The 22,910-nt window shown below is 46.6% G+C and overlaps 1 protein-coding gene across 1 annotated transcript in view; it reads left to right on the forward strand.

Moving 5' to 3' along the window:
• The window catches only part of LOC140718696 (cartilage intermediate layer protein 1-like), a 37,249-nt gene extending 14,586 nt beyond the window's left edge, over positions 1–22,663 (forward strand). The window contains exons 6-8 of the mRNA XM_073032751.1: positions 9,303–9,411; positions 18,608–18,765; positions 19,609–22,663. Coding sequence (XP_072888852.1) covers positions 9,303–9,411; positions 18,608–18,765; positions 19,609–21,926 — 2,585 coding nt within the window. The 3' untranslated portion in view covers positions 21,927–22,663. The remainder of the gene's footprint in view (positions 1–9,302; positions 9,412–18,607; positions 18,766–19,608) is intronic.
• Positions 22,664–22,910: the final 247 nt, after the last annotated feature.

Consider the following 22,910-nt stretch of genomic DNA (forward strand, 5'->3'; position numbering starts at 1 on the left):
TTGAAAGGAAAGGTTAAAAGTTTGAGAGAGCCATGGTTTTCAAGGGATATTGGAAACTTGGTTCGGAAAAAGAGGGAGATCTACAATAAATATAGGCAGCATGGAGTAAATGAGGTGCTCGAGGAATATAAAGAATGTAAAAAGAATCTTAAGAAAGAAATTAGAAAAGCTAAATGAAGATATAAGGTTGCTTTGGCAACTAAGGTGAAAATAAATCCAAAGGGTTTCTACAGTTATATTAATAGCAAAAGGATAGTGAGGGATAAAATTGGTCCCTTAGAGAATCAGAGTGGACAGCTATGTGCGGAGCCAAAAGAGAGGGGGGAGATTTTGAACAATTTCTTTTCGTTGGTATTCATTAAGGAGAAGGATATTGAATTGTGTAAGGTAAAGGAAACAAGTAGGGTAGTTATGGAAACAATGATGATTAAAGAAGAGGAAGTACTGGCGCTTTTAATGAATATAAAAGTGGATAAATCTCCGGATGCTGACAAGATATTCCCTAGGACCTTGAGGGAAGGTAGTGTAGAAATAACAGTGGCTCTGACAGAAATATTTCAAATGTCATTAGAGACGGGGATGGTGCCGGAGGATTAGCGTATTGCTCATGTGGTTCCATTGTTTAAAAAGGGTTCTAAGAGTAAACCTAGCAATTATCGGCCTGTATGTTTGACATCACTGGTGGGTAAATTAATGGAAAGTATTCTTAGAGATGGTATATATAATTATCTGGATAGACAGGGTCTGATTAGGAACAGTCAACATGGATTTGTGCGTGAAAGGTCATGTTTGACAAATCTTATTGAATTTTTTGAAGAGGTTACTCGGAAAGTTGACGAGGGTAAAGCAGTGGATGTTGTCTATATGGACTTCATTAAGGTCTTTGACAAGGTTCCGCATGGAAGGTTAGTTAGGAAGGTTCAATCGTTAGGTATTAATATTACATAGAACATAGAATAGTACAGCACATTACAGGCCCTTTGGCCCACAATGTTGTGCCGACCCTCAAACCCTGCCTCCCATATAGCCCCCCATCTTAAATTCCTCCATATACCTGTCTAGTAGTCTCTTAAACTTCACTAGTGTATCTGCCTCCACCACTGACTCAGGCAATGCATTCCATGCACCAACCACTCTCTGAGTGAAAAACCTTCCTCTAATATCCTCCTTGAACTTCTCTCCCCTTACCTTAAAGCCATGTCCTCTTGTACTGTGCAGTGGTGCCCTGGAGAAGAGGCGCTGGCTGTCCACTCTGTCTATTCCTCTTAATATCTTGTACACCTCTATCATGTCTCCTCTCATCCTCCTCCTCTCCAAAGAGTAAAGCCCTTAATCTCTGATCACAATCCATACTCTCTAAACCAGGCAGCATCCTGGTAAATCTCCTCTGTACCCTTTCCAATGCTTCCAAATCCTTCCTATAGTGAGGCGACCAGAACTGGACACAGTACTCCAAGTGTGGCCTAACTACGGTTTTATACAACTGCATCATTACATCACATCTCTTAAACTCTATCCCTCGATTTATTGAAAGCTAACACCCCATTAGCATTCTTAACTACCCTATCTACCTGTGAGGCAACTTTCAGGGATCTGTGGACATGTACCCCCAAATCCCTCTGCTCCTCCACACTACCAAGTATCCTGCCATTTACTTTGTACTCTGCCTTGGAGTTTGTCCTTCCAAAGTGTACCACCTCACACTTCTCTGGGTTGAACTCCATCTGCCACTTCTCAGCCCACTTCTGCATCCTATCAATGTCTCTCTGCAATCTTTGACAATCCTTGACACTATCTACAACACCACCAACCTTTGTGTCGTCTGCAAACTTACCAACCCAACCTTCTACCCCCACATCCAGGTCGTTAATAAAAATCACGAAAAGTAGAGGTCCCAGAACAGATCCTTGTGGGACACCACTAGTCACAACCCTCCAATCTGAATGTATTCCCTCCACCTCGACCCTCTGCCTTCTGCAGGCAAGCCAATTCTGAATCCACCTGGCCAAACTTCCCTGGATCCCATGCCTTCTGATTTTCTGAATAAGCCTTTCTGAATAATACCGTGTGGAACCTTGTCAAATGCCTTACTAAAATCCATGTAGATCACATCCACTGCATTACCCTCATCTATATGCCTGGTCACCTCCTCAAAGAACTCTCAGTCTTGTTAGACATGATCTGCCCTTCACAAAGCCATGCTGACTGTCCCTGATCAGACCATGATTCTCTAAATGCCCATAAATCCTATTTCTAAGAATCTTTTCCAACAGCTCTCCCACCACAGACGTAAGGCTCACTGGTCTATAATTACCCAGACTATCCCTACTACCTTTTTTGAACAAGGGGACAACATTTGCCTCCCTCCAATCCTCCGGTACCATTCCCGTGGACAACGAGGACATAAAGATCCTAGACAGAGGCTCAGCATTCTCTTCCCATGCCTCGTGGAGCAGCCTGGGGAGTATTCCATCAGGCTCCGGGGACTTATCCGTCCTAATGTATTTTAACAACTCCAACACCTCCTCTCCCTTAATATCAACATACTTCAGAACATCAACCTTACTCATATTGTCCTCACCGTCATCAAGTTCCCTCTCATTGGTGAATACCGAAGAGAAGTATTCATTGAGGACCTCGCTCACTTCCACAGCCTCCAGGCACATCTTCACACTTTTATCTCTAATCGGTCCACCTTCACTCCTGTCATCCTTTTGTTCTTCACATAATTGAAGAATGCCTTGGGGTTTTCCTTTAACCTACTCGCCAAGGCCTTCTCATGCCCCCTTCTTGCTCTTCTCAGCCCCTTCTTAAGCTCCTTTCTTGCTACCCTATATTCCTCAATAGACCCATCTGATCCTTGCTTCCTAAACCTCATGTATGCTGTTGCCTTCCACCTGACTAGATTTTCCACCTCACGTGTCACCCATGGTTCCTTCACCCTACCATTCTTTATCTTCCTCACTGGGACAAATTTATCCCTAACATCCTGCAAGAGATCCTTAAACATTGATCACATGTCCATAGTACATTTCCCTTCAAAAACATCATCCCAATTCACACCCGCAATTCTAGCCTTATAGCCTCATAATTTGCCCTTCCCCAATTAAAAATTTTCCTGTCCTCTCTGATTCTATCCTTTTCCATGATAATGCTAAAGGTCAGGGAACGGTGATCACTGTCCCCCAGATGCTCACCCACTGACAGATCTGTGACCTGACCCAGTTCGTTACCTAATACTAGATCAAGTATGGCATTCCCCCAGTCAGCCTGTCAACATACTGTGACAGGAATCCATCCTGGACACACTTAACAAACTCTGCCCCATCTAAACCCTTGGAACTAATCAGGTGCCAATTAAATATTAGGGAAGTTAAAGTCACCCATGATAACAACCCTATTATTTTTGCACCTTTCCAAAATCTGCCTCCCAATCTGCTCCTCGGTATCTCTGCTGCTACCAGGGGGCCTATAGAATACCCCCAGTAGAGTAACTGCTCCCTTCCTGTTCCTGACTTCCACCCATACTGACTCAAAAGAGGATCCTGCTACATTACCCACCCTTTCTGCAGCTGTAATAGTATCCCTGACCAGTAATGCCACCCCTGCTCCCCTTCCCCCCCCCCCCCATCCCTTTTAAAGCACTGGAATCCAGGAATATTGAGAATCCATTCCTGCCCTGGTGCCAGCCAAGTCTCCGTAACGGCTACTACATCATAATTCCATGTAAGTATCCAAGCTCTCAGTTCATCACCTTTGTTCCTGATGCTTCTTGCATTGAAGTACACACACTTTAGTCCTTCTACCTTACTACCTTTACACCCTTTATTCTGCTTCTCTTTCCTCAAAGCCTCTCTATATGTTAGATCTGGCTTTATTCCATGCACTTCTTTCACTGCTCCATCGCTCCGGGTCCCATCCCCCTTGCAAGTTAGTTTAAACCCTCCCGAACCATGCTAGTAAATATTGAAGTAGTAAGATGGATTCAACAGTGGCTGGATGGGAGATGCCAGAGAGTAGTGGTAGATAACTGTTTGTCAGGTTGGAGACCGGTGACTAGTGGTGTGCCTCAGGGATCTGTACTGGGTCCAATGTTGTTTGTCATATACATTAATGATCTGGATGATGGAGTGGTAAATTGGATTAGTAAGTACACAGATGATGCTAAGATAGGTGGCATTGTGGATAATGAAGTAGGTTTTCAAAGCTTGCAGAGAGATTTAGGCCAGTTGGAAGAGTGGGCTGAAAGAAGGCAGATGGAGTTTAATGCTGATAAGTGTGAGGTGCTACATTTTGGTAGGAATAATCCAAATAGGACATACATGGTAAATGGTAGGGCATTGAGGAATGCAGTAGAACAGAGTGATCTAGGAATAATGGTGCATAGTTCCCTGAAGGTGGAATCTCATGTGGATAGGATGGTGAAGAAAGCTTTTGGTATGCTGCCCTTTATAAATCAGAGCATTGAGTATAAGAGTTGGGATGTAATGTTAAAATTGTACAAGGCATTGGTGAGGCCAAATTTGGAGTATTGTGTACAGTTCTGGTCACCGAATTATAGGAAAGATGTCAACAAAATAGAGAGAGCACAAAGGAGATTTACTAGAATGTTACCTGGGTTGCAGCACCTAAGTTACAGGGAAAGGTTGAACAAGTTAGGTCTTTATTCTTTTGAGCATAGAAGGTTGAGGGGGGACTTGACAGAGGTATTTAAAATTATGATGGGGATAGATAGAGTTGACATGGATAGGCTTTTTCCATTGAGAGTAGGTGAGATTCAAACAAGAGGACATGAGTTGAGAGTTAAGGGGCAAAAGTTTAGGTGTAACACAAGGGGGAATTTCTTTACTCAGAGTGGTTGCTATGTGGAACGAGCTTCCAGTAGAAGTGGTAGAGGCAGGTTCGATTTTGTCATTTTTTAAAAAAAATTGGATAGGTATATGGACAGGAAAGGAATGGAGGGTTATGGGTTGCGCGCAGGTGGGTGGGACTAGGTGAGAGTAAGCATTTGGCATGGACTAGAAGGGCCGAGATGGCCTGTTTCCGTGCTGTAGTTGTTATACGGTTATATACATGAAGTATGGCAGAGCTAAGGTGAGTGGGAGGACAGATGATTGGGAAATTTTTAAGGCACAACAGAACTTAACTAAAAAGGCAATACGGGGAGAAAAAATGAGGTACGAACGCAAGCTAGCCAGGAATATAAAGGAGGATAGCAAAAGCTTTTTTAGGTACGTGAAGAGAAAGAAGATAGTTAAGAACAATATTGGGCCCTTGAAGAATGAATTGGGTGAAATTGTTATGGGAAACAGAGAAATGGCAGAAGAATTTAATGAGTACTTTAGATCTGTTTTCACTAAGGAAGACACAAGCAATCTCCCAGATGTATGGATGGGCCAAGGACATAGGGTAACAGAGGAAATGAAACAGATTGACATTAGGAAGGAAACGGTGATGAGTAGACTGATGGGACTGAAGGCTGACAAATCCCCAGGTCCAGATGGTCTGCATCCTAGGGTACTAAAGGAGGTGGCCCTGGAAATTGCGGATGCATTGGTAATCATTTTCCAATGTTCCTTAGATTCAGGATCACTTCCTGAGGATTGGAGAATGGCTAATGTTATCCCACTTTTTAAAAAAGGAGGGAGGGAGAAAACAGAGAACTATCATCCTATCAGCCTAACATCAGTAGTGGGAAAGATGCTAGAGTCCATTATTAAGGATGAAATAGTGGCATATCTAGATAGCAGTGATAGGATTGGGCCGAGCCAGCATGGATTTACCAAGGGTAAGTCATGCTTGACTAATCTATTGGAGTTTTTCGAGGATGTAACCAGGAAGTTAGACAAGGGGAGATCCAGTGGATGTAGTGTACCTCGATTTTCAGATAAGGTCCCACATAGGAGATTGGTGGGTAAAATCAAAGCTCATGGCATTGGGGGGAAGACATTGACATGGATAGAAAACTGGTTGGCAGATAGAAAGCAAAGGGTAGCGGTGAATGGGTGTTTCTCAGAATGGCAGGTGGTGACTAGTGGGGTGCCACAGGGCTCGGTATTGGGACCACAGCTGTTTATGATTTACATCAAAGATTTAGCTGAAGGCATTGAGAATAACATCAGCAAGTTTGCTGATGATACTAAACTGGGTGGCAGTGTGACATGTGATGAGGATGTTAGGAGAATTCAGGGTGACTTGGATAGGCTGGGTGAGTGGGCAGATACTTGGCAGATGGCGTTTAATGTGAATAAATGTGAGGTTATCCACTTTGAGAGTAAGAACAGGAAGGCAGATTATTATCTGAACGGTGTAGAGTTAGGTAAGGGAGAAATACAAAGAGATCTAGGAGTCCTTGTTCATCAGTCACTGAAGGTGAATGAGCAAGTGCAGCAGGCAGTGAAGAAGGCTAATGGAATGTTGGCCTTTATTACAAAGGGAATTGAGTACAAGAGCAAGGAAATCCTCTTACATTTGTACAGGACCCTGGTGAGACCACACCTGGAGTACTGTGTACAGTTTTGGTCTCCAGGGTTAAGGAAGGACATCCTGGCTGTAGAGGAAGTGCAGCGTAGATTCACGAGGTTAATTCTTGGGATGTCAGGACTGTCTTACACAGAGAGGTTAGAGAGACTGGGCTTGTACACGCTGGAATTAAGGAGGTTGAGAGGGGATCTGATTGAAACATATAAGATTATTAAGGGATTGGACAAGATAGAGGCAGGAAATATGTTCCAGATGCTGGGAGAGTCCAGTACCAGAGGGCATGGTTTGAGAATAAGGGGTAGGTCATTTAGGACAGAGTTAAGGAAAAACTTCTTCTCCCAGAGAGTTGTGGGGGTCTGGAATGCACTGCCTCAGAAGGTAGTGGAGGCCAATTCTCTGGATGCTTTCAAGAAGGAGCTAGATAGGTATCTTATGGATAGGGGAATCAAGGGATATGGGGACAAGGAAGGAACCGGGTATTGATAGTAGATGATCAGCCATGATCTCAAAATGGCGGTGCAGGCTCAAAGGGCCGAATGGTCTACTTCTGCACCTATTGTCTATTGTCTGTCGGATGATAGATAGACTTGATAGAGTAGATGTGGAGACGATGTTTCCCAAAGTGGGGGAGTCTGTGACCAGAGGGCACAGCCTAATAATAGAGCAACTAGAGGGACTTCTATTTAGAACAGAGATGAGGAGAAACTTCTTTAGCCAGAATCTGTGGAATTCATTGTCAGAAGGGGCTTGGAGGCCAAGTCACTGGATATATTTAAGACCTATGTCGATGTCATTAATAGGTCAAATAAATGCTATAAAAATGGTTATTTTACCAAAATTTTTATATATATTTCAAGCAGATCCCTCTTTTATCACCCTCTACATTGCTGAGTGTAGAGCAGAGGCCGGACCTCTAACTCCCCTTGTCTCTGATCCTAAATCCTAATCTGACCTCTAACTTCCCCCATCTCTGTCCCTAAACCCTAATCTGTCCCATAACTCCCCTCATCCATGTCCCTAAATCCTAATCTGACGTCTAACTCCTCCAATCCTTGTCCCTAAATCCTAACCTGTCCCCTAACTCCCCTCATCTCTGTCCCTAAACCCTAATCTGTCCCTTAACTCCCCTCATCCGTCCCTAAATCCTAATCTGACCTCTAACTTCCCCCATCTCTGTCCCTAAACCCTAATCTGACCTCTAACTCCTCTCACTGTCCGTATGAACTCAACCACAATTTTATACACAACCTCTGTACACATTTCATTACAGCACGCAGCTCAGTTGTCACTGTTACACTAATCAAACCCCTGCCTATTTCACACAGGAATAGGAAGTGGAGGGATGGGTTAGTGAGTTTGCTGATGACACAAAGGTTACAGCAGGACGTTGATAGGATACAAAACTGGGCTGAGAAGTGGCAGAAGGAGTTCAACCCAGGTAAGTGTGAAGTGGTGTATTTTGGTAGATCAAATATGATGACAGAGTATAGTATTAATGGTAAGACTCTCGGCAGTGTGCAAGATCAGAGGGATATTGGGGTCCGAGTCAATAGGATGTTCAAAGCAGCTGCACAGGTTGACTCTGTGGTTAAGAAGGCGTATGGTGTATTTGCCTTCATCAATCGTGGAATTGAATTTAGGAGCCGAGAGGTAATGTTGCAGCTATATAGGACCCTGGTCAGACCCCACTTGGAGTACTGTGCTCAGTTCTGGTTGCCTCACTACAGGAAGGATGTGGAAGCCATAGAAAGGGTGCAGAGGAGATTTACAAGGATGTTGTCTGGATTGGGGGGCATGCCTTATGAAAACAGGTTGAGTGAACTCGGCCTTTTCTCCTTGGAGCGACGGAGGATGAGAGGTGACCTGATACAGGTGTACAAGATGATGAGATAAATCGATCATGTGGATAGTCAGAGGCTTTTTCTCAGGGCTGAAATGGTTCCCACAAGAGGACACAGGTTTAAGGTGCTGGGGAGTAGGTACAGAGGAGATGTCAGGGGTAAGTTTTTCACTCAGAGAGTGGTGAGTGCATGGAATGGGCTGCCGGCAACAGTGGTGGAGGTCGATACGATAGGGGCTTTTAAGAGACTTTTGGATAGGTACATGGAGCTTAGTAAAATAGAGGGCTATAGGTAAGCCTAGTAATTTCTAAGGTAGGGACATGTTCGGCACAACTTTGTGGGCCGAAGGGCCTGTTTTGTGCTGTGGGTTTTCTATGTTTCTATGCTAACTGTGATGTTGTGTGCTTCAGAAGGGTGTATTACAGACTGGGGTGTGTAACAGTGATGTGCTAGTAATCAGCATGTCGTAGAGAGGATGTGTAATGGTGTCACTGCTCTCACCCACCCCTCGCTGTTACACTCTGGTAATAATTACACATCCCTCACTTTTACATATACTCTCATTACTGCAGAGAACTGGGGAGAGAATCAGGAATTGGTCGGGGAGGAGGGAGGAGTGGGTGTGAGGGGGCAGTAGTGTTGCTATTTCAACACCAGTGACCTGCGTTCAATTCCCATCACTGCCTGTAAGGAATTTTTATGTTTTCCTCGCACATTCCAAAGATGTGGGGATTAGTAAGTTAACTGAGCACATGGATGTAATTATGAGCCAGAAGCTCGCTGGGCTGGAAGGGCCTGTTACTGTGCATTATCCCTTGATAAAACAACACCAACAAATTCCCATTCCCGATGACCGGCACAGGGGACACAACAAATAGCAAGAAAACAGCGTTCCAGCTGATATAACTAGTGATATTTCAAGAGGGGTCCCAATTAGCTGGAATAATAATTTCTGTAATCTCTTTCCCCTTTCTGCAGTGAAGCCATTCATCAGGTCACAGCCCCAGAGCAAGATCAGACGTGAGGGCCAGAGCGTCACTTTCTGCTGCAACGCTGTGTGTGATCCACCTGCCAACAAGTACTCCTGGTAACGTCCCTTCCATTCTATTGTGTCTATGTTCATCCCAATCCTCGAACCTCTGGTGATAGGGACCAATGCCCAGTGGTCAGGGATGAGGCAGTTAGCAGTGGGTTGAGTGTTTACGATATGAACACTGTCCACCAAAGATGGCTGCCACCGTGATGCAGCTGTACAAACCGGAACAGGAAAGGTGAGGTGACGTAAATTAGTGATGAGCATTGTGGTATTTGAAAAACCAACTATCTAGTTAACAGAAACATTTAGCTAAAAGATTATTTTCAATAAGTATAATTATTAATTACTACATTACTTTAGGGAACTAACCTTTGGTGCGCACATTAATTTCCTGTGTGTCCATGGACACACGCACAGACTAGAGGGAACATAGGTTGTGAGGTGGTACTCTGAGAAGGGTTGGCCATCTCCAGGATCAGCAGTTGTGGAGTGGGTTGGGTTCAGTGTGTTATTGCTCAGGGTGGGAGCAGTAGGTCAGCTATTTTGTACAAGGGGCTCAGTATTGGAGATGTTGGGGTCAGTAGTAGGAATGTCAGAAGGGAGAAGCAAAACTGAAATGTACCAGTATTACGATGGAGTGAAAGGAATTACAGAGGCACGAGAGAGGAGCTGGCCAAAGCTGATTAGAAGGGAACATCAGCAGGGATGATGGCCCAGCAGCAATGGCTGGAGTTTCTGCGAGCAATTCATCCCAAAGAAGAATATTCTAAAGGCAGGATGGCACAACCGTGGCTGACAAGGAAGTCAAAGCCAACATAAAAGCCAAAAAGAGGGCATGTAATAGAGCAAAAATTAGTGGGAAGTTAGAGGATTGGGAAATATTTAAAAACAAACTGATGACAACTAAAAAGCCATGGTGGGGGTGGTGTGGAGATGTAATATGGAGTTAAGCTAGCCAATAATAAGGGAAGCAAGTGGTCCTAATGTTTCTCTGATACAGCACTTTAGCTCTGAGATTTCCGATTTTCCTGACTAGAAACTGTATGTTTACCAGTAAGTTAGTCGGTATTGGGAGTTGAAAACCCCATTTTATTAAACACACCTGAGTCCGAGACCAGCAGCCACGTTTCCAATGAGGAGTCCGGTGAGAAGTACAGACACAGTCGGCATTGTTTCCGTCAGTTTTAAGCAACAATAGGTTACTCAATCACATTAAGACATCTTTATTAACTGTACAGCCTGTGGAAGCAATTATAATTCTCAGCTGTATCAGGCTGAAATGGGAATATTTAATTGTACCCATCAAGCTGTGCTGTACAAGATTGCCTTCAAAGCGATCCAGGCATAATTTTGGTTCTTATGCTGAAACTCTTGACATCTCCACCTCAGGACCATTGATACAAACGGAACTGTGTATGTCACCCCTTCCTGAAGCCAATGACTAGCTCTTTCATTTTGCTGACACCAGAGGGATGGTTAGTGCAGCTGACGTTGGTCCAGTACCTCACTTCCACCTGGACCCACCCATCACCTGCCAGATCCTTATCCTCCTCTCTTTATATTCAACTCTCTCCCCTGTCATTCAGTCCCAATAAACCTGGAATGTTGACTGTCCATTCCCCTCCACGGCTGCTACTCAACCTGCTGACTTCTTCCAGAAGTGTGTGTGTTACCTTTGTAGGGCACAAGAGACGATTAGGTGATGGGGTACGCAGGACATCCATAAAAGGCCCCAAATAATTGACCTAAGTGCCCAACTTTTTTTGCATCTGGATTTATTTGGGAGACAGAGACCATAGAACAGAGTAGTGAGGTCAGATTATAAAAGAGGAGTGCTGTTTGTCTTCAGGTGAATTAGGGTGCATAAAACCCCAGGGACTGACAAGGAGTTCCCTCGGACTCTGTGGGAAGCAAGTGCAGAAATTGTAGGAGCCCTAGTAAAGATATTTAAAATGTCCCCAGCCACAGTGAGATGCCAGAAGACTGGAGGAACAGCAAATGTTATTTCGTTTTTTAAGAAAGGCTCAGGCAATGATAGGCTAGTGAGCTCGATGTCAGGTATTCTAAGGCACAGGATTTCTACGTATTTGTGTAGACAGATTCTGATTAGAGATAGCCATCATAGCAGGTCAGGTCTAACCAACCTTCCACAGCTTTTCAAGGAGGTTACCGGGAAAGTTAACAAAGGCAAGATGGTGGATATTGATAGCACCACACTTTTCAGGGCCAGTGACCCAGGTTCAATTCCTACCACCGTCTGTAAGGAGTTTGTACATTTCCCCTGCTATTGCCTCATTTGCTGCCACAGTCTAAAGATGTGCCGACTGACAGGTCGTTGTAAATTGTCCCGTGATTAAGCTAAGGCTAAATTGCTCAGATGTGCTGCATCTCAATAAATGGATAAATAAGTGGACTTTAGCAAGGCCTTTGATCAGGATGAGGTAGTAAATCGGATTAGACATTGGCTTTGTGGGAGAAGCCAGAGATTGGTCATAGAGGGCTGCCTCTCTGACAGGAGGCCCGTGACTGGTGGTGTGTCACAGGGATCGGTGCTGTGTCCATTGTTGTTTCTCATCCATATCAACAACCTGGATGATAATGTGATTAACTAGATCAGCAGATTTGTGGATGACACCAAGTTTGGGGGTGTAGTGGACAGTGAGGAAAACTATCAGAGCTCGCAGCGGGATCTGGACCAGACTAGTATGAGGTGTTGCACTTTGGGGGGACTACACGGTGAGCGATAGAGACTGATGGGAGTGGTAGAACAGAGGGATCTAGGAATACAGATCCATTGTTGCTTGGAAGTGGCGTCACAGATAGATAGGGTCATAAATAAAGCTTTTGGCACATTGGCCTTCATAAACCAGGGCACTGAGCACAGGAAGTGGGATGATGTACTGTATTGAAGACAACAATGTTGGTGAGGCCAAATTTGGAGTATTGTGTGCAGTTCTGGCCACCTGCCTACAGGAAAAGTATCGTGGAAGAATATTTTGAATAAAGGGTTAAAATATCTGAGCTTTTAACACACTGCACCTCCCTCTAGTTAGCAACATGCCTCGTGCTGCGTAACACAGCAGCATAAACACAATGGAAACAGTGAAGGTCATAGTAGGGAGGCTCCTGTGGGCTGACAAGTTTCTGACAAACAGTGTCTCTGGTTTTCCTTCACCTGTCTGGTACTAACATAAAACAAATTATGCTTTTGTATTTTAATGACTTACTGAATCTAAGGAGTTTATGAACCTCCTTTCTGCCATAAATAAAAATAAATTCGCCATTCAGCCTGGGTTCTCAATACGCTTGCAATAATCTTATCAGCTTCAAGGATGTCAGCAGCCTTTACCTCTTGTGTTGTGGGCAGTCAAGAGACTGTCTGGCACTTTTGTGGGAATTGATAAGACACACAGGTCTAATGTTTTTAACTTTACTGATATAATTGACTTCCTGTGTGCATGTATTAAAAAAAGACTATGACTATCATTCTTTGGAAGACTTGACTGTCTGTCTGTTGATGGTTGCACCATCAGCGAGTCATTCTTCGCTTTTTCATGAATAAAGGTATTCTCTCGTCACTTTGAAACCAGTGTCCAACTTAAATGTGACCAACTCTAATTGAATTTCCTTAGCAAATTAATTTCCCTACAAGTATGAATAAGATTGACAAGAGTGCAGAGGAAGTTTACAAGGATGTTGCCGGGACTTGTTACAGGGAAAGGTTGAATAGGCTAGGACTTTATTCCCTGGATCACAGGGGAATGAGGGGCGATCTTATGGGGGTATACACAGTTATGAGGTGTAAGGATAGGGTGACTGCATGCAGGTTTTTACCCTTCCATTTGGGTGAGACTAGAACTGGAGGTTATAGGTTTTTGGGTTTAGGGTGAAGGGGGAATCTTCTTTACTCAGAGCTGCCGGCAGAAGTGATAGAAGTTGATTCAATTGTGACTTTTAAGAGAAGGTTGGATAAGTACATGATGGGAGGGATGTGGAGGGATATGTTCCAGGTGCAGGTAGATGGAACTTGGCAGAAGATTGGGTTGGAATGGACTAGATGGGCCAAAGGGCCTGTTTCTGTGCTGTTGTGCTTTATGCAGTAGGTACTGACAATAGACAATAGGTGCAGAAGTAGACCATTCGGCCCTTCAAGCCTGTACCGCCATTTTGAGATCATGGCTGATCAATTACTATCAATACCTGGTTCCTGCCGTCCCCATATCCCTTGATTCCCCTATCCATAAGATACCTATCTAGCTCCTTCTTGAAAGCATCCAGAGAATTGGCCTCCACTACCTTCCAAGGCAGTGCATTCCAGACCCCCACAACTCTCTGGGAGAAGAAGTTTTTCCTTAACTCTGTCCTAAATGACCTACCCCTTATTCTCAAACCATGCCCTCTGGTACTGGACTCTCCCAGCATCTGGAACATATTTCCTGCCTCTATCTTGTCCAATCCCTTAATAATCTTATATGTTTCAATCAGATCCCCTCTCAATCTCCTTAATTCCAGCGTGTACAAGCCCAGTCTCTCTAACCTCTCTGCGTAAGACAGTCCAGACATCCCAGGAATTAACCTCGTGAATCTACGCTGCACTTCCTCTACAGCCAGGATGTCCTTCCTTAACCCTGGAGACCAAAACTGTACACAATACTCCAGGTGTGGTCTCACCAGGGCTCTGTACAAATGCAAGAGGATTTCCTTGCTCTTGTACTCAATTCCCTTTGTAATAAAGGCCAACATTCCATTAGCCTTCTTCACTGCCTGCTGCACTTGCTCATTCACCTTCAGTGACTGATGAACAAGGACTCCGAGATCTCTTTGTATTTCTCCCTTACCCAACTCTACACCGTTCAGATAATAATCTGCCTTCCTGTTCTTACTCCCAAAGTGGATAACCTCACACTTATTCACATTAAACGCCATCTGCCAAGTATCTGCCCACTCACCCAGCCTATCCAAGTCACCCTGAATTCTCCTAACATCCTCATCACATGTCACACTGCCACCCAGCTTAGTATCATCAGCAAATTTGCTGATGTTATTTTCTATGCCTTCATCCAAATCGTTAACGTAAATGGTAAACAGCTGTGGTCCCAATACCGAGCCCTGTGGCACCCCACTAGTCACCACCTGCCATTCCGAGAAACACCCATTCACCGTTACCCTTTGCTTTCTATCTGCCAACCAGTTTTCTATCCATGTCAATGCCTTCCCCCCGATGCCCTGAGCTTTGATTTTACCCACCAATCTTCTATGTGGGACCTTATCAAATGCCTTCTGGAAATCGAGGTACACTACATCCACTGGATCTCCCCCGTCTAACTTCCTGGTTACATCCTCGAAAAACTCCAACAGATTAGTCAAACATGATTTACCCTTGGTAAATCCATGCTGGCTCGGCCCAATCCTATCACTGCTATCTAGATATGCCACTATTTCATCCTTAATAATGGACTCTAGCATCTTTCCCACCACCGATGTCAGGCTGACAGGTCGATAGTTCTCTGTTTTCTCCCTCCCTCCTTTCTTAAAAAGTGGGATAACATTAGCCATTCTCCAATCCTCAGGAAGTGATCCTGAATCTAAGGAACATTGGAAAATGATTACCAATGCATCCGCAATTTCCAGGGCCACCTCCTTTAGTACCCTAAGGTGCAGACCATCTGGACCTGGGGATTTGTCAGCCTTCAGTCCCATCAGTCTTCTCATCACCATTTCCTTCCGAATGTCAATCTGTTTCATTTCCTCTGTTACCCTATGTCCTTGGCCCATCCATACATCTGGGAGATTGCTTGTGTCTTCCTTAGTGAAAACAGATCTAAAGTACTCATTAAATTCTTCTGCCATTTCTCTGTTTCTCATAACAATTTCACCCAATTCATTCTTCAAGGGCCCAACATTGTTCTTAACTATCTTCTTTCTCTTCACATACCTAAAAAAGCTTTTGCTATCTTCCTTTATATTCCTGGCTAGCTTGCGTTCGTACCTCATTTTTTCTCCCCGTATTGTCTTTTTAGTTAAGTTCTGTTGTTCCTTAAAAACTTCCCAATCATCTGTCCTCCCACTCACCTTAGCTCTGTCATACTTCCTTTTTTTTTAATGCTATGCAATCTCTGACTTCCTTTGTCAACCACTGTGGCCCCTTTCCCCCCTTTGAATCCTTCCTTCTCTGGGGGATGAACTGATTTTGCACCTTGTGCAATATTCCCAAGAATACCTGCCATTGCTGTTCCACTGTCTTTTCTGCTAGGCTATCCATCCAGTCAACTTTGGCCAGCTCCTCCCTCATGGCTCCATAGTTTCCCTTGTTCATCTGCAACACTGACACCTCTGAGCTGCCCTTATCCTTCTCAAATTGCAGATAAAAGCTTATCATATTGTGATCACTACCTCCTAATGGCTCCTTTACTGCGAGATCGCTTATCAAATCCTGTTCATTACATAACACTAAATCCAGAATAGTCTTGTCCCTGGTCGGCTCTCGTACAAGCTGTTCCAAGAATGCATCCCGTAGGCACTCTACAAACTCCCTATCCTGTGGTCCAGCACCAACCTGATTCTCCCAGTTCACCTGCATGTTGAAATTCCCCATAACTACTGTGACATTACCTTTGCCACATGCCAATGTTAACTCCCTATTCAACTTGCACCCAATATCCATGCTACTGTTTGGTGGCCTGTAGACAACACCCATTTGGGTCCTTTTGCCCTTACTGTTCCTCAGTTCTATCCACACAGACTCTACTTCTCCTGACCCTATGTCCCCCCTTGCAAAGGACTGAATCTCATTCCTCACCAACAGGGCCACCCCACCCCCTCTGCCCACATTTCTGTCCCTACGATAGCACGTATACCCTTGTACATTCATTTCCCAGGTCTGATCTCCCTGCAGTCACGTCTCCGTTATCCCAACAACATCATAGTTACCCATTCGCACCTGGGCTTCAAGTTCATCCGCCTTATTTCTGACACTTCGTGCATTCAGATATAGAATTTTTAGCCCATTTCCCCTCTCTCTGTTTGAATCGCTGCCTATCGTGCTTAACCCAGCTCCCCGAACTCCCATCGGGCTATACGCCCCTAGAATTTTGTTATCCTTCCTAAATTTACTTATTCTTTCAACACATTTAACTCCATGTTCCGTCAGACCATCCCTCTGTACATGAGTCCCTCCTTATCACTTGTTCCGCCCCACCTTCCTCTACTACACACTTAATATTCCGGAACCGTGTAGTCCCCACCTGTCCTTTATTCTTCCTCTCGCTATCCTCTCTCACATTCTGGATCCCCGCCCCCTGCAAATTTAATTTAAACCTCCCCCAAGAAGCACTAGCAAACTTCCCTGCAAGAATGTTAGTACCGCTCCAGTTCAGGTGTAAACCGTCCCTTCGGAACAGATCCCACCTTCCCTGGAACAAAGCCCAATTATCTACAAACCTGAAGCCCTCCCTCCTGCACCATCCTCTCAGCCACGTATTAATCTTTATAATCCTTCTGTTCCTTGCCTCACTCGCACGTGGCACAGGTAGCAATCCTGAGATTGTTACCCTGGAGGTCCTGCTCTTCAGCTTCGCACCCAACTCCCTGAACTCCCTACACAGGACCCCCTCACTCATCCTACCCACGTCATTGGTCCCTACATGGACCACAGCAGCTGGATTCTTGCCCTCCCTCTCGAGAATAACCTGCACCCGATCTGAGATGTCCCGGACCCCGGCACCAGGGAAGCAACATACCATCCGAGACTCCCGATCTTCCCCACAAAATCTCCTATCCGCCCCCCTGACTATAGAATCCCCTATCAATACCGCTCTCTTCTCTTCCCTCCTCCCCTTCCTAGTCAAGGGTCCAACATCAGTGCCAGAGACAGGACCACTGCAGCTTGTTCCTGGTAGGTCATCCCCACCAACAGTATCCAAAACGGTATACTTATTTTTGATGGGAACGGCCACAGGGGTGCTCTTCTCTGTCTGCTCCCCCTGCCTCTCTTGACTGTCACCCATTTGCCTACCTCCTGTCTTTTCGGTGTGACTGCCTCCCGATAACTCTTATCTATCTCTGCCTCTGCCTCCCGAATGATCCGTAGTTCATCCAGCTCCTGCTCCAATTCCCTAACTCGGTCTGATAGGAGCTGCAGCTGGATGCACCTATTGCAGGTGTGGTCATCAGGAACAACTGTGTTGACCCTGACCTCCCACATACTGCATACGGAGCACACCACTGCTCTAACTGTCTCCCCCATTACCTGATCCTAGATTAGTCAGAATAAATGAAAAGCAGGCTTCTTGTCGAAGTCCTCTTGCGCCAAAGCCCAGCACTCTGCTCCTGCACACTCCGCTGCCCACACCGCCGCTGCCCGCTCCTGCAAGTGGGCCGCTTTTTAAAGCTCGCGCTCGCCGCTGACGTCACCCACACTTGCGCAGCTTTACCTTCCTCCTCAGGTACTCTCCAGGTAGGTCCGAGGGTCTCGGCCTACCTACAACGGCTGATCCTCCGATCTCCAGTCGTATGTCGATCACGAGCACTCCTTACTCCCGCTCCGCTGCCCGCACCGACCTGAAGCTCCTGACTGCAGAGATCGTCATCAGGGAATGGTTAAAGTGAATTGCCTCCATGTACTTCAGGAAAGAGTGGACGCACGTGAGAGTGAGGAAGGGATAAGCACGTGGAATGCAGAGTGTGCTGATGGAACATGACCACTAGCCGGGTGGTTCGTGTCCAGTTTCACCCCTGTGAGCAGCCATAAGACACAGGCTTGTCTTTGTCTTCCGTACTAAAAGGGTGTATGACCATCTGGTACGGGGGGGGGGGGGGGGGGGGGCCTGTTTTATGACCGTCTCGTACGAGCGGCGGGGGGAGCACTGCAGAGAATTGGAAAAAGCTGTAGAAAGTTGGCCTCCCCAGCTTCCAGGACAAAAGGCGACATTTTTAAAAGGTGCCATCCATCACCCACGGGTGTCCTCTTCTCATTACTACCATCAAGGAGCCAGCATTTCAGGAACAGCTTCTTCCCCTCCACCAGCAGATTTCTGAGTAGACAATGAACCCAACACTACCTCTGTTTTTTCCCTCTCTTTTTGCATTACTTATTTATTTTTATGTGTGTGTATGCTTACTGTAATTTAGTTTTTTTATTACTGGGTATTGCAATGTACTGCTACCGCAAACAACAAATTTCATGACTGTGCCAGTGATATTAAAGCAGATTCTGATTTGGTTGTACTGCACTCTGATCCCACTGCAGGTACCATAATGGCTCCTTGCTGGACGAGAGGACAGCTGGCCATGGCAGCGTGTTGGTTTTACACTCGCTGCAGCCACAACACGCTGGGCAGTACTCGTGTCGTGCCAGCAATCCTGCCGGTTTCATCAAATCCCAGCCAGCCACACTCACCGTGACAGGTGAGGGAACACAACTCCTCAGCTACCTCCTCCGCTTCGTGACATCCAAACCCAGGTGCAGCTTAAACAGGAAAGTAGCTCCAGTGAATTCCTCCAGCTGTGCGAACAGGCGTTACTGAGCGATAATTATTGACCCCCCACAATGAGTGGAGGAGTGCTGGCATTTCCCATCCACCTGAGGACTGGTTATCTGACCCAGGCCCTCTCGGTTTGATTGCAGCTTCTCTGCCCGGACACTTCCCTTTCATTGCTGTCCTTTGATGGATTCACGCCCACTGCTCTGCCCCTCCCACAGCACAGAGTTTCCCTGGTCCACTGGCCCTCCCCTGGTGTGGAGCTCTCAGTACGATCCCTCCCAGTGTGAGATGTTCCAGTGGCTCCTGCATATGCCATGGGAGTTTCCTGATGGTCTCGCGTTTTCCGTGTCCTCCTGGTGAAGGTGTTCCCACAGGCCTGCCGTGAACGTGAGGTCAGGATGGTGATGTCTGCACGTGGTTCGGAGCCACACCGTCCCCTTTCTGAAGCCTTCAGCTGCTCTGACAATTTTACCTTTGTGCGCCTGCTCCTAGTCTACCTTTGTTGAATCACATCTCAACCCAGGTTATAATCACTCCTACCAAAATGCTCACTCCTGAGGCTCCCTTTCTCAAGCTCGCTATGTTCTGATTTGTAGTGTTGTTGTAGAACCATGTCCCTCCTTCTGACATGTTAGCATTCCCAATTAAACTGGTGCCGTTCTGTAACGGGAAGCTGTCCAGTCACGCAGAGGATCATCTGGTTTCCTCTGCTCTGTGACTGTAAACGTGTCCATGAGTATCTCACTGTTTGCTTTTGTATTCACAGCACTGACGGCTCCTTCTTGTCATCCAGCCCCCGAGAGCTATTTTATCCAGCTTCCGGCTGACTGCTACCAGAACCAGAGCCATTCCTTTCTCTACGACGCAGGGCGGTGCCCTGCAGCAAGGTGCGCCGGAGACCAGGAGCCAGAGGGGGAGTGCAGAGATGCAGCCAGGTTCTGCTGTGGGGCGGTGCAGCTGGAGGACAGAAGCATACCCTGCTCTGGGTACACACTCCCCATCAGGGTGGTGAAGGAGTGTGGATGCCAGAGGTGCGTAGATATCAAGGCCACCGTGCGTGGCCATGCAGTAGCAGCTGACAATGGGGAACCCATGCGCCTCGGGCAGATCTTCATGGGCGGGAGGAAAGTCGGTATGACCGGGTACAAGGGCACCTTCTCAATGGCAGTCCCGGCTGATGTCGACAGGTTGGTCCTGACCTTTGTGGACCGTTACCAGAAGTTTGTGAATACCACGAAGGTACTGGCCTTCAACAGGAACGGAGGGTCTGTGTTTCACCAGGTTAGACTTCTAAGGAAGAAGCCTGCGATGACGCTGGACTGTTCTGTCAGTAACGCCATCAGCATGGGAGCGAGTGAAAAACGAGGACCCATTGCTGAACTGGAGATTCCAGCCAACTCATTCTACAAGCAGAATGGGGAAGTTTACAGGGGCCTGGTGCAAGCCAGCATCACCTTCCTCGATGCCAGAGATACCTCCCTGGCCTCAGCAGCACCAAGTGACCTGGACTTTGTTAGTGAAGAGGGCGACGTTCTGCCCTTGAGGACCTACGGCATGTTTTCCCTGGACTTCACCGATGAAGCTGCATTGAACAATCTCAATGCAGGCCAGGTGAGGGTATTCCTGGACACTGCCCAAGTCCAAATACCTGAACATTTGGAACTGATGAAGCTATGGTCTCTCAACCCTGACACTGGCTTCTGGGAAGAAGAGGGGGACTTCACTTTTGTCCAAAGCCGGCGAGGGAGACGCGAGGAGCGAACCTTCCTGGTGGGTAACATGGAGATTCGGGAGCGGCGCCTCTTTAACCTGGACGTCCCCGAGAGCAGGAGGTGCTACGTCAAAGTCCGCACCTTCCGAGGTGATCGATTCACAGCCGGCAATCAGTTACGGGGAGCAGTGGTATCGCTCATTAACCTAGAGCCCCTGCCGGGGTTTAGCTCCAATCCCCGGGCCTGGGGACGCTTTGACAGTGTGGTCAGTGGTCTCAACGGGGCCTGTGTGCCTGCTTTCTGTGACGAGCGTCAGCCCCACGCTTACTCCGCCTACGTGACAGCAACTCTCAGGGGAGAGGAGCTGGAGGCCATGGCTTCCTCCCACTCCCTGACATCCAGCATTGGCGTGCAGCAGCCCCTCCTGCAGAAGTTCCAATACAGGAGATCAGACCATGAGGACCCTAGAGCCAAAAAGACAGCATTCAGGATAAACGTGGCCAAGCCCAACCCCAACACGGCGGAGGAGGTGAATGGTCCCGTTTACCCTTACGAGAAGCTGCGAGAGTGTGAGGAGGCACCCTTCAGTGCTGCTCATTTCCGATTCTACAGGGTGGAGGGCGACAGATATGAATACAACACTGTAGCCTTCAACGAAGATGACCCGATGAGTTGGACAGAAGACTACCTGGCCTGGTGGCCACGGCCCCTTGAGTTCCGAGCTTGCTACATCAAAGTAAAGCTCACTGGAACGCAGGACATCACGGTGAGGTCTCGCAACCTGGGGGGTACGCACCCTCGGACCGTAGGCCAGCTGTACGGCCTGCGTGACGTTCGGAGCACCCGCGATGTCAACCAGCCGGGCGTCTCCGCCGTCTGCCTGGAGTTCAAATGCAGCGGCACGCTCTACGACCAAGAGCGGGTCGACAGAACACTGGTGAAGATCATCCCACAGGGTCACTGTCGCCTGGAGAGCATCAACAACATGTTCCGGGAATATCTGGTCAACGAACTGCCTCTTGCTGTCAACAACGACACCAGCGAGTTCACCATGCTGGCTCCCCTCGATCCTCTCGGCCACAATTACGGCATCTACACCGTAACCGACCAGGATGCTGCCACTGCCAAGGAAATAGCGCTTGGCAGGTGCTTTGCCGGAAGTTCAGACACAGTCTCCCGAGTCATGAAGTCCAACGTGGGTGTGGCGCTGACCTTTAACTGTGCAGACAGACCAGTGGGTCAGCAGGATGCCTTCCAGAGCTTGCAGAACTTCCCAGGACAGCCGCTCGCGTACAACCAGCGGGTAGGAAGAGGGAAGAGAGGTCGCTTGTTTCGCACATTGAGAAGATATATGCAAGTGCCAAGAGCGTAGGCAGAGAGTCTGTGGTTCTGTGATGTGGATTAAACCAACATTTTGCTCCATACTCTGTAGTTCCAAATTAAACTGGAAGTTCAAATCTTTAGGGAGGAAGTTACTTCCGTGAACTGTGATACCAGTTCTCCATTCTATTTATTTCTGGTAGTGTTCCAAAGCAGAGCTTTCCAGAACACACCACATACGATGTGTCCAGGCAAACATAGAACACTACAGCACAGTACAGGCCCTTCAGCTCCCTTTTGTGCCGAACTTCTAGCCTCCTCCAAGATCAGTCTAAGTCTTCCCACCCACATATCCCTCTATTTCTCTATCATCCACGTTCCCATCTTATTAAATGCCCCTCTTGTCTGCCTCTACCATCACCCCTGGCAGCATCCATCTGTGTGTAAAAACAAAATAGGTCTAGCGTCCTTCATATACTTTCCTCCAATCACTTAAAATTGTGCCATTTCCACCCTGGGTAAAAGGTGATGGCTGTCCATTCTACTCGCGCCTCATCATCTTGTACATCTCTATCAAGTCACTTCTCATCCTCCTTCGCTCCAAAGAGAAAATCCCTAGCTCCCTCAGAAGACATGCTCTCTAGTATTGGAACTAGCATAAACGACCTTTCCCTTCACGTGCTGGCTTAAATTTACTGCACTTCTGCATAACAAATCTGTATTTGGTTCGTAGTTAGTATTACACAATACCAGATGCTTCTAAAATAAAGAGCTCAAGTCTTACATGCACATTGTCCATCTGCTGAGGATTGTCATTCCTGAATGCTGTGGGACTAAAGATACGGAGGACTGGATATCTGGGGATGCATTTCCTTGCAGCAAATTCACATGCAGTGTGGTACTGTTAGGAGAAACTTGCCAGAGGGTTGGAACAAATTAAACTTTGCAACTTACGGGACTGGAACCCTTACTGAAGTAAACCTTACAGAGCCTCTACAGTACGGGTCCACAATCTTCTTTATGCCATGGACCCCTA

The sequence above is a fragment of the Hemitrygon akajei genome, chromosome 30 (genome assembly GCF_048418815.1).
Source record: "Hemitrygon akajei chromosome 30, sHemAka1.3, whole genome shotgun sequence".
In the NCBI taxonomy this organism is placed as follows: domain Eukaryota; kingdom Metazoa; phylum Chordata; class Chondrichthyes; order Myliobatiformes; family Dasyatidae; genus Hemitrygon; species Hemitrygon akajei.